Genomic DNA, 12057 nt, shown 5'->3' with positions numbered 1-12057 from the left:
CCACCAGACCCATGAACACTGGCTGAATAACAAAAATATGAACACCACATAAGGGTTAGCAAAAAGCGACATATTTTAGCTTCTCAGTTAAAAGTATTAACACGAAATGTTTTTCACACTGAAGTGCAGTGTGACTCTCTCCCCAGGCTGGGGGGCGGGATGTGTTGTTGGGACGTCGCAGAGTCCTCGTGTGCTCAGCGTTAGAGACGCACACAGGGCAGCAGCAGGAGGACAGGGGGATCAACATGTGAATCATTTGTCAACATGGTAATACATTTTCTAAGCTATTCATTGATTATTTTTATTTGTTGTCCTATTATTTTTGATAACTTGTGATAGTTACAATTATAGTTTTCTTCTCCAGACAAAGTCAAGTAAGCCAGTGCGCGTCTACATTTGAACTGCATGACATTATTTTTGTATAACAGGATATGTTTTTAAATCGTCTCATTCATTTTTATTAGCTTTTTTTTTCATGATATTTGGGACATTTTTATTCCAGATGGTGAAACAACTGTTGTCTGATAGTTCAGGTAGGCCTAAAGAGTAATGAAGAAAATGTATTATCCTAACTACAGACATCAGTGAGGACTGCAGCTATGGACTTATTCAAACAACAGAAAGTGGAGGATTTCTATGAAATTGGTGAAGAGTTGGGAAGGTACACTTATGCATGCATCATATCTACTCATTCACTTCTTAATTTTGTAATAATTGCATCTTGCATTCGATTTAATCAATAATGCTGGGATGTTGAACAGTAATCAAAATCCAAATATCGTGTAGCGTAATGCAAACACTTCTAACAGTATCGTACATGCCAGGAAATGACTTCATATCAAGAAACTGAGCTACAACATAGGTCCATATTTCAACTACATGTTACAATCTATTTATATATTCTTTAATTTCAGAGTCAGCCAGGATCACTGATATAAAATGATGATCTATGCAAAATCTAAATTGTTTAATTTGTCTTATTTTATTTTAAGGCATACAGCACAAAATTAGATGAAAATATTTGGAAATGTAGTTGTTATTTCTTCACATGACTACCACAATATTCCAATATTGTACATAATTGGTTAGACATCCGCAATATGAATATACCCGAAACAACTTTGTGTTTATTATGAAAGTTTTGTTTGTTTTTTTGGTTGTAGAATGCTTTATACCTTTCAAAATAAAACATCACTCAGACTTAAACATTTGCACACAAAAGTTGCCTTTTCTCAAAAGCATGTATGTCACGGCCCCAAGCAGTCATTTCTTTGCTATAACAATACGATTGTTGCTGCAAATAACAGGAGTCAAACTGTGTGTGCCTAAGCCTCCTGCACAACACAAGTGTTTCGAATTACACTAAAAGACCCCTGGTCTGCTTGTGTAGTTTGTTTCTGTGCGTTGTCAGGTGGGGACAACTGTTATGCATGTCAAGCTGCTTTTTAAAGGACACTTCTATCTTTAGCCGCAGCTATATCTACTCCCAGACTGCCGATGAGGAAGTGGAGTGTTAGATTACAAACCATTCAAGTGAACCAGAACTAAAAGTATGCAGCTGGACAGTCCTGTGACATTTGAATTTCAATGACTGAAAGACACAAAACCCTGTATTTAACAGAAGTGTTTGTATTAGACTGTAAATATGGAGACCAGTTTATCGCTTTGGGGCATAGCAGACTGTGTTCGACACTATAAATAAACTGCAGTGGTGGGAAAATGCAAGTGACAAAAATAAACCACATTCCCACCAGAGTTCTGTGGCATGTGTTATTGTGGGGTGCCTAATGCTTAGTAAGCTTTCAGTAACAGACACGATTAAAATAACTTGTTATTTAATAACTTACATGAATGTATAACCATCCCTACATGAACAGGCTTTTTTGAGATATTTATTTTTAAAGTTAGATTTGTTCTAATCTCATTGAAGTGCAGGTATCAGGCCAATCTTTTTAACTTGTATATATTTCCAAATTAGTTATCCGTCCTCATTGGGCCTATCAGTATTCCATGACTCTTTAATGTTATTTATTGAACAGTTTTTAGTTTAGCCTCCTACCTCAAGAAAGACAAACTGTATGCATCTTGAAGGTGTGTTTAATGGGGAGAAGAACCTGAATAGGATCAATTTGCCTGTAAAAAGATAGGTTTGATACTTCTCACTCAATCAAAGAACTGAACAATTTTGTGATGTTATAGGCTGTGATGTGATTACTTGATTAATCACGAAAATGGTTGTAACAATATATATTGAGGTAAGCCACATAGAAGACTTAAGCGATTAGTGATGTGAAGCATCTTCCAAATGAGGTGATGGCCCCAAAACAGTGACAGGACAAGGTTAGGGTTAGGGATGTAACATGCTCAGTGCTATCTGCTGGACAAATAAACTAATGATTTGTAAATGACCTCAAACATTTCAAGGACCAATATAGTAACAAATATATCTGTGATTATCCAGGCGACAATCAATTTGGTCAAGCCACTCATAGTTTTTCAGATTTAACCCCATGTAATGCCTGCTCTGTGTTTCAGTGGGCAGTTTGCCATTGTAAAGCAATGCAGAGAGAAAAGCACAGGGCTGGAATTCGCCGCCAAGTTTATCAAGAAACGGCAGAGCATGGCCAGCTCTCGAGGTGTGCGGCGGGAGGAGATAGAGCGGGAAGTGGACATCCTGCAGCAGATTCAGCACCCAAACATAGTCACGCTGCACGACGTCTACGAGAACCGCACTGATGTGGTGCTCATCTTGGAGCTGTGAGTGAGGGGGATCAGTTTATTTGAAGTCACAAATGTATTCATAGTACTGTTATTAAAGCAGGTTGCTGTTAATCATAAAGTGTCTTTGGCTCATATCAAACTGGTAGGTCAGTCAACACAACCACACGCTGTGATTTAGAACAGGGTTCAAAACTTTATTTTAAATGTTATTAGACAGCCTTGAGTCAACAAACATACCTATTGGCTACATTTCAGGGAACTTAACACTTCGTATTAAGTGTATTATTGGGCAAATCAAATGACTCTATCCAATGGGCCAATTAAATGAGGATTTAATGGGCCAATGAAAGTACCTTATTCAAAGAGCCAATCAAATGACTCGGTCCAAACGACCAATCAAATCACTTCATCAAATGGGCCAAACCAATGACTCTATCTAATAGGCCAATCAACTCACTAGATCCAATATGCCAAATAAATCACTGGACCCAATTTTTGTTTGCCCCTTACCACAATAACGTTACCACTTATACAGTATATGCTCAAAGTTCTCAATAGTATCCTTTAACGTGTGTGTGTGTGTGTGTGAGTGTGTGTGTGTGTGTGTGTGTGTGTGTGTGTGTGTGTGTGTGTGTGTGTGTGTGTGTGTGTGTGTGTGTGTGTGTGTGTGTGTGTGTGTGTGTATGTGTGTGTGTGTGTGTGTGTGTGTGTTGCAGGGTCTCTGGAGGAGAGCTCTTTGACTTCCTGGCACAGAAGGAGTCTTTGAGCGAGGAAGAAGCCACTCAGTTCATCAAGCAGATCCTGGAGGGGGTGAACTACCTCCATGCAAGGGAAATCGCTCACTTTGATCTTAAGGTTTGTCCAGAGGTTCAAGGTTCTTTATTGTCAAACTAACATAGCTACAGAGTAATTATGTTGTTGAAAATCCTAGGTCACAGGCTTCTCCAACAGTGCAACACAATAATACAGATAAGCAGACAATATTAAAGCAATATTAAAGTATATTATATTAAAAGTAATACAAAAAGAAAAATAGTTTTTAAAAAAGTGAGAAAGTGGAATAGTGCAATACAAGTCTATATACAAGTTATTGGAATGATATATTAACTTGTATATAGACTCGTATTGCACTATTACACTTTCTCACTTTTTTTAGAACTATTTTTCTTCTTGTATTACTTTTAATATAATATACTTTAATATTGCTTTAATACCACACAAGAGGTCACATTTTCAAGTTTCAGATTCACTCTCAATCGACCTCATTCAGCTTAGCTGTGATATTTCTAACTAAAGGATACTGCTCATAATGAATCAGCATATTTTGTTCGGCAAAACAAGGAAGGTTAATTTTTACAGCAAAGTTCACAATGTTCAAGGCAACTTAAAGAGCTTGACAGCAACAATTAAACGCATTATAAATATAGGGCAAAAGAAACCCAGTATTCAAATATATTTATTATTAAAAAACAAAAAGAGTATTTTAAATATTATTACTAATATGATTTGTACATACTATTCAACATGACATCAATACAATGTTTCATTAAATGGTTTTGGGCACCTTTTCCTTCACATTTTGTTTCACTTGTCAGAATTAAGATAGATTAATCTAAACTTGACTTGACGAAGACTAAAATGAGATATGATCAAAAGCTCCAGAACAGATACTAAATCGACCTTTGTAAGATCATTATCTCCTGTTTCCCAGGTAAAAATATAACTTTAAACTCCAGCGAATGTTTTTTTGGGTTCATCTTGACTCCCTTGAGTTTATTTTTCTGTAAAGAGGAGCGAAAATGTTTGGATGTTTTTACTGCTGCTGTCCAAGTGGAGGTCTAACAAGGACGATGACCTTGTCACTTTAGTAAATTACAGGACACATATTTGTTCCACTAAGTGGAGCAATAAGGTCTGTTTAATGTAGAAAGTATAAATTGCTACATTTGCATACTAACTTTGCTATTTCCTGCGTGTCTATTTTTTCCTGATTTTTGATGAGGATAAAAAAATGTGTATTATGTCAAATAAATGCCTTTCTCTCTCATACCTGCAGCCAGAAAACATTATGCTGCTGGACAAGAATGTGCCGTTACCAAGAATAAAACTCATAGATTTTGGTCTCGCCCACAAGATTGAAGCCGGGGTTGAGTTCAAAAACATATTTGGAACACCTGAGTTTGTAGGTAAGACAATGTTTTTAAACAAACTCAACCAAGAAACAACAGAAATGCAATCAAGCATCACTCACCGGACACCTGACAGTCAAAAAATGACATAAAACTGCATTCTTCCTCTCATCTATTTGCCTTTCAAGCACCGGAGATTGTCAACTATGAGCCACTGGGATTAGAAGCCGACATGTGGAGCATTGGGGTCATCACCTATATCCTGCAAGTGAACCACAAGCACCATATTGTCACTTCTACTGCAGCTACCGTCAAACTGGGTGATGAACTTCTCTCTCTGCTGTTTTGTTTTGCTCCAGGCTGAGTGGTGCTTCACCTTTCCTGGGAGAGACCAAACAGGACACTCTGAGGAACATTTCAGCCATCAATTATGAGTTTGATGAGGAGTTCTTCTGTCACACCAGTGAGCCGGCCAAGAAATTCATCAGCCAGTTGTTGGAGAAGGATAAGAGGTACAAATAAAAGGACATTGTCCTTATGACAAGGTTGTGCGTCAACAAGGAAGTCAATCTCTGTCTTGGCTTTATAATTGATTCAGAAGGAAGACTCTTAGGTCAGATGAAGTGCTACATGTTGAGGAGGTGGATGTTGGGGACCAGTGTAAATGTCAAATCGCCCTGAATTGAGAAAATATAATATTAATTAGTTTATTGGATTGAATTGAATAGCCACTCAGTGATTATATGTACGATCATCATTTTTTGGACTTTCACTCAAATGTTCTCTTACAGGAAAAGATTAACAATTCAAGAAGCTCTTAATCACCCATGGATCAAGGTAAAGAAAACGAACTTTCTATATTTTATTTTTTATCTTTGTCTGCAACTTAGCCTATATTATATTACAGAGCCTGAATTTGAGATTAAATCAACATTTTATTTATTATATATTTTATTTAACATTTATTTCTAGATCTAAACTGCCTGTAGAAGGTTTAGAATCAGCTGCTATATGTTTTCCTTCTTTGCTTCAAAAAGGGATATTTTAAAAACAGATTAATTCGACGTTTTTGAATTTGAATCTGTCCCTCGATCATTATTTGACCAAAAACGGTGCAATTTGGCTCTAAATATTGCATTTTTCCGTTTTTCTTTTGGCCCTCTGCAGTCTACACATTGGTTAGGGTTAAGAGGTTAAATCATTGATTTGTCAGCCCATAGTATGTCCAGCTTATTTTCCATTGTATTTTCATTAGGGATGCACGATATTAGGAATTATGACGTCATCCCGATAAACCCCGATAATATACAATATATTATATTGTATATATAATATATTTTTTGGGTAAAAAGAAAAGAAAAAAATACTGCGGTGTGGGTGGATTGGGATGAGGGGTGCTTGTTTTTCACTCGGCTCCTCCCGTTTTGCCAGTACTGTGGTATTAGTGGTTTAGGAAGAGGGGAGTTCTTCACAAATCCAGTGCTCCCTAACTCATGCCTGGCTGTGACGTAAATGGTGTGCGGCCGTGAAGCCAGGACAGTAAACAAACATGTCGTCGGTGGTATGGGCGTTGGAGCTATGTGCAACTCAAGGCATATGCTCGAACCGGAGCTGCCTGGACGCTGCAATCATGTTGCGCACTATCCGTGCTGAGTGTGCTGACTTTTCGTACAATGTCCCACTGTCTGGCTACCTGCATAAAGTCAAGTGCTCGGCGCAGTTGTGGCGAAATGTCGCTCCTCTGTTTTCATTTAAACAGCTCCGTATATCCGTTAGCGCAGCTAGCTAGCACCAGATGCTAACAACAACAATGCACGTAAGGTCTCTCTCTCGGGCCACACATACACACACCCTCCCGGTCCTCCAGATGGCCAGTCGGTGAGCGTGGAAGTGTGGTCTGCCACAAGCGGGCGGCAGGAGCGGGGCTGTCAGCATCAGCTTGTAGATGGTATTTTAAACTTGATGCGCTCTGAAACTACGGGGCGGCCAAGGAAAAAAAATACACATGCGTTAATCGCGTTAAAATAATTAGTGGCGTAAAACATTTTTTTTTATCGGTTATCGGTATCGGTCTTGAGAAGCAGGAAGTTATCGGTATCGGTATCGGTTTCAAAAAACCAATATCGTGCATCCCTAATTTTCATCAATTGTAGAATATGTGTAGAATATTCACATTTCTGACTCTGCATTGCATGTATTTGTGCCTGGTCCTCCCTCTTTTAGACACAGTTCCTAACTCTCCCTTCTTTATCCCTAAAGTCCAATGAGCACAAGGAGGAGAATAAAGCCAAGGAGCCAAAGAAACGGGAGCGGCGCCAGCTGAAGACAAAGCGCCTGCGGGAGTACACTATCAAGTCCCACTCCAGCATGCCACCCAACAACACCTATGTAAACTTTGAGCGCTTTGCCCAGGTGGTGGAGGACATTGACCAGATGGAGAGCTCATTTGTCAGCCTGGCAGCAGCCCATGACTCCCTGCAGGAAGACATCGATGCCATGGTCTCCATATACAATGAGAAGGAGGCCTGGTATAAGGAGGAGAGTGAAGATGTGCGCCATGAGCTCTCGCAAATCCGCTACGAGTTCCGTAAAGTGGAGGCCTTTAAGAGGAGCCTGCAGGACGACATGCAGGCCTTCAGCTCCAGCCTCGACGGAATCAGCAACCGCTACCAGGAGAGACAGAACCACTTCGATTCGCTGCGTCAAGAGCTCAGCAATGAACTGAAGTGGGTGCAGGAGGTGATGGGTTCATTTCCCATGGATGGAGATGGTGGAGGATACCCCAACTGCAGCTTCTCCACCGTCTTCAACCACGACGTAAATGAAGCCCTGAAGGAGCTGCTGAACCGCTCCTGTGGAGGAGAGCTGTTGTCCGGGATCAACCTGGACTTAGAAACCGGACAGCAAAGATAAATGCTTCAGTTATTCAATAACCATTTTAAATCATGGTGACTAGTAAAATCTAAGAAATAAGGCTTTCAAAAGGGTTTAAGTTCTACCTACAACCATTTGCTTCTGATGAGAACATCAAGAAAGGGTTCCCTTGTAGGAATAAGGGTTCAATTAAGAACCTTTTTCTTCCAAGTAACCATTTTTGGTAGAAAGAGTTCTTGAATGATTGATGACAGCATGGGTGTTACAATAACCTTCCTGGCCACACCCCCATAATGAATGTGATCCATGAATGTTCTGGGTAGCCTCATCAACCTGGCCCTTAAAGTAGCCTATCGAAGACTAAAGCCACTGGATATGGTTCCATAGAAAATAGCTGATATGTTAAAGTAAAACAAATTTTAGGTTGCTCGGACTATACCCTAACCACAATATGTCATTTATGGGATTCAATCATTTTGGGCTCTAAAGTCCACTACAATGTGGTTCTTCGAGAATTCAGAAGACAGGATGATAATGGGTGAAACCCTTTTAAAAAGGTTATGTTTAGGTCCCCTGTGAATGTTCTAGATAAAATCCTTATATACAAGGATTCCCAGTAAAACACCATGTGTTTTTGGCAGCACCTGTATGTGTAAAGGTTCTGGATAGAACCCCAAGAGAGGGGTTTTGGGTAAAAAACATTCACGGATGGTTCTAGATATATCCCCTTTTATGCTTTGATAGGTTAGAAGGTGGAACCTTGAACATAAAGTGTTCTCCTATATAATGGGGACAAGCTGAAGAATGCTATATTGTTCATGTAAGACCTTTATTTCTAAGAGTTTACATACCCAATGTCACAATAGGGAGGTCTGTGTCAGGCCATAACGGATTATTTCTGTTGCAATACAAATCAGTCATGTCAGAAAAGTATTACCCAATCTTCAATTTTTTTAATTATTTGAACAACAAGGTATGTCATCACATACAGTGCATACAATGCAATGGTCAGCAGACTCATTTTGGTATAAGTGTTACGACTGGAGCACACAAAAACTGATAGGACCCAAATGCACGACTCTAGACAAAAGATGATTCAAAAAAAGGTTTTACTGTGATGATAAAACAAGGTAATCCATTCACAAGGTTCAAAACGATCTGGCACTTGGCACAGAGAACACACAGAATATATACAAAAGCAAGGGACTCCACAGGTGCAAACAATAAGGGCGGGGCAGGTAATCAGGTCAGTGGACAAACAGGCAAGGTAGGAATCGAACTACCTGAAATGAGAAGGGAAATGACAAAGTAAAACAGGAAATGGCAGACACAGACTTGACAATATAGACTCAGAGAAATAATACTAACAGATCTGACGAGACACAACAGTACCCCCCCCTCTACGGCCGACTCCGGACGGCCCAGAGTCCTGTGGATTAAGTCTGAAAAAGTCCTTTATCAGTTTCTGATCCACAACAAAACTTGCTGGTACCCACGACCGATGTTCTGGACCGTATCCTTTCTAGTCTACAAGGAAATGTCAGCCGCGTCCTCTCTTCCTGACTGCTAGCAGTTTCTTGACGTCATATATCAGACCGCCGTCTAACATCCGGGGTGGAGGAAGAGGCTTGGATGGAGGAACCAAACGACTCTCCCGAACCGGTTTGACTTTGGCAACATGAAAGATCGGATGGACTCTCAAGGACCTGGGCAGGCGCAGGCGAACAGCCACCGGGTTAACAACTTTCGTTATGCGAAACAGACCCACAAACCTCGGAGCCAGCTTCCTGGAGGCCACACACAGGGGCAGATCTCTTGTAGATAGCCAAACCTTCTGCCCGGGTTTGTAGGCAGGTGCCGGACGACGATGTCGATCTGCTGTCTTTTTCATGCGAGCAGCACTCTTCAGGAGAACCTGGCGAGCTCCTGCCAAGACTCTGCGACACCGCCTCACCAGGGCATGTGCTGACGGTACAGTCACTTCCTTCTCTACTTCTGGAAACAGAGGAGGTTGGTAATCATAGGCGCAGTGAAAAGGGGAGACCCGTGGCAGATGTAGGTTGGGTGTTGTGGGCATACTCCACCCATATCAGCTGCTTGCTCCAAGTTGTGGGATTCTGGGACACCAGACACCGTAAACACGTCTCCAGTTCCTGGTTGATCCTCTCTGATTGACCATTAGCCTGTGGGTGGTAACCAGATGTGAGGCTGGGAGTGGCTCCTATCAGGCTGCAGAATTCCTTCCAAAACTGGGAAACGAACTGCGGCCCACGGTCTGACACCACATCTCGAGGAAATCCATGCAGCCTGAAAACATGAGACAAGAGCGCTTCTGCCATCTCTTTAGCAGAGGGAGATTTGGGCATGGGTAAAAGTGAGTCATTTTGGTGAATCTGTCAACAACAGTGCAGATGGTGGTGTTACCTGCAGAGGGCGGCAGTCCAGTGACAAAATCCAGCGGCTTGGAATGGACAAAGGTTGCAGTAGACCCATAGGAGACTGGGTAGAGGTCTTATTCCGAGCACAGGTAGTGCAGGCTGCCACATACTCAGTAACCTCCTTCTCCATTTTAGGCCACCAAAACCTTTGCTTTATCATGTACATAGTTCGTCTGATACCTGGAAGACATGTTAATACAGATGTGTGAGCCCAGTGAATCACGTCAGAGTGGACAGATGGGGGAACAAAGAGACGGTTAGGGGGGCCACCACTGGGTACGGTTTTCCCCTCTAAAGCTTGATTTACCTTAGCCTCAATTGGCCATGTCACCCCTCCTATCACCTAAGTGGACGGTAAAATGGACTCGGTCTCCTTGGAAAGAGCCTCTGGGTCAAAAAGCCTGGATAACGCGTCTGGTTTGGCGTTCTGTGAGCCAGGACGGTAGGAGAGAGTGAAGTTAAACCTATTGAAGAATAAGGTCCATCGTGCCTGTCTGGAGTTTAACCTCTGAGCCTTGCGTATGTACTCCAAATTGTTGTGGTCTGTCCACACAATAAATGGCTGTTTTGCCCCTTCTAGCCAGTGCCTCCACTCATCCAGTGCTACCTTCACGGCTAATAACTCTCTATTGCCTACATCATAGTTCCGTTCAGCCGCAGTCAACTTACGGGAAAGGTAGGCACATGGATGGAGCTTACTGTCTTTCTCTGCCCTCTGTGAGAGGACCGCCCCGATGCCCTCGTTGGAGGCATCCACCTCCACCGTGAACTGCCGTTGGGAAGCCGGGATGGTAAGTATTGGAGCTGTAGTGAAAACTTTTTTTAACTTCTGGAAGGCCTGGTCTGCCTGTGGGGTCCACACAAACTGAACAGAAGGAGAGGTGAGTACATGCATAGGAGCGGCAATATAACTACAATTCCTATCACATTTTCTGTAGAAGTTTGCAAATCCAAGGAATTGTTGGACTTTTTTCCTGGAAGAGGGTGTGGGCCATTCAGCCACAGCGCTCACTTTAGCAGGATCCATCATTATCTGGTCAGGACCCAGCATGAAACCCAGAAATGAAGTGGAACTGACGTGGAACTCACATTTTTCAGCCTTGACATAAAGTTGATTGTCCAACAACTTTCTTAATACCTGACGAACATGCGAAATGTGTGAACCTTCATCACGGGAAAAAAAAAAAATCAGGATATCATCAAGATAGACAAAAACAAAATGATTCAAAAATTCCCTCAACACATCATTTATGAGAGCCTGAAAAACGGCAGGTGCATTTGTTAGACCAAAAGGCATTACCAGATACTCATAATGTCCGCTTGGAGTGTTGAAACCAGTCTTCCACTCGTCCCCCTCCCGTATCCTCACCAAGTGGTAAGCGTTACGCAGGTCAAGTTTTGAAAAAACTCTAGCTCCTTTCAACAGTTCAAACGCTGAGCTCATAAGCGGGAGGGGGTACCTGTTCTTGATGGTTATGTCGTTTAGGGGGCTGTAGTCGATGCAAGGTCTCAGGGATCCATCTTTCTTCTCAACGAAGAAAAAACCAGCTCCGGCGGGAGATGACGAGGGACGGATAAGACCCGTTTTGAGAGAGCCGTCTATGTACTCCCTCATAGACTCTCTCTGGAGCTGAGAGAGAGTACAGTCTTCCCTTGGGCAAGGGGGACCCAGGCAGGAGATCGATGGCGCAGTCATAGGTGCGATGAGGAGGAAGGGATGTCGCTTTAGTTTTATTGAACACCTCCTTGAGATCTCGGTAGCAGCTGGGTACGTTCGAAAGGTCAGGGAAGTCTGAGTCTTGATTATTTTCATGTTCCCTGTCATTGTCTATAATGGGCTCTCTGACAATTTCAGCAGTCTTGCCCCTGAAACACGAATGAGAGCATTCGCTTCC

The 12057-nt window shown here is 41.8% G+C and overlaps 1 protein-coding gene across 2 annotated transcripts; it reads left to right on the top strand.

Moving 5' to 3' along the window:
- Positions 1-207: 207 nt before the first annotated feature.
- dapk2a (death-associated protein kinase 2a) lies at positions 208-10392 on the top strand. 2 transcript variants are annotated; one of them, XM_034233817.1, is made up of 9 exons: positions 208-267; positions 534-661; positions 2536-2757; positions 3438-3576; positions 4778-4907; positions 5039-5114; positions 5210-5362; positions 5642-5687; positions 7110-10392. In XM_034233817.1, the coding sequence occupies exons 2-9, from the start codon at positions 600-602 to the stop codon at positions 7761-7763; spliced, it is 1482 nt and encodes a 493-aa protein (XP_034089708.1). In that variant the 5' UTR covers positions 208-267; positions 534-599; the 3' UTR covers positions 7764-10392. The 2 variants fall into 2 exon arrangements, with proteins under 2 accessions (XP_034089708.1, XP_034089707.1); XM_034233816.1 differs by having other exon boundaries at positions 214-267; positions 579-661.
- Positions 10393-12057: the final 1665 nt, after the last annotated feature.

This window comes from Gymnodraco acuticeps, unplaced genomic scaffold, assembly GCF_902827175.1.
Source record: "Gymnodraco acuticeps unplaced genomic scaffold, fGymAcu1.1, whole genome shotgun sequence".
NCBI lineage: Eukaryota > Metazoa > Chordata > Actinopteri > Perciformes > Bathydraconidae > Gymnodraco > Gymnodraco acuticeps.
Note: the sequence above shows the minus strand (reverse complement) of the source record. Positions and strands in the feature narration are given on the sequence as shown.

Excerpts from the sequence above, each read along its gene's own strand:
- dapk2a (XM_034233816.1), top strand. Across the intron at positions 5,363-5,641 it reads TTGTTGGAGAAGGATAAGAG|GAAAAGATTAACAATTCAAG; the intron begins GTACAAATAAAA and ends GTTCTCTTACAG. Across the intron at positions 5,688-7,109 it reads TTAATCACCCATGGATCAAG|TCCAATGAGCACAAGGAGGA; the intron begins GTAAAGAAAACG and ends TTATCCCTAAAG.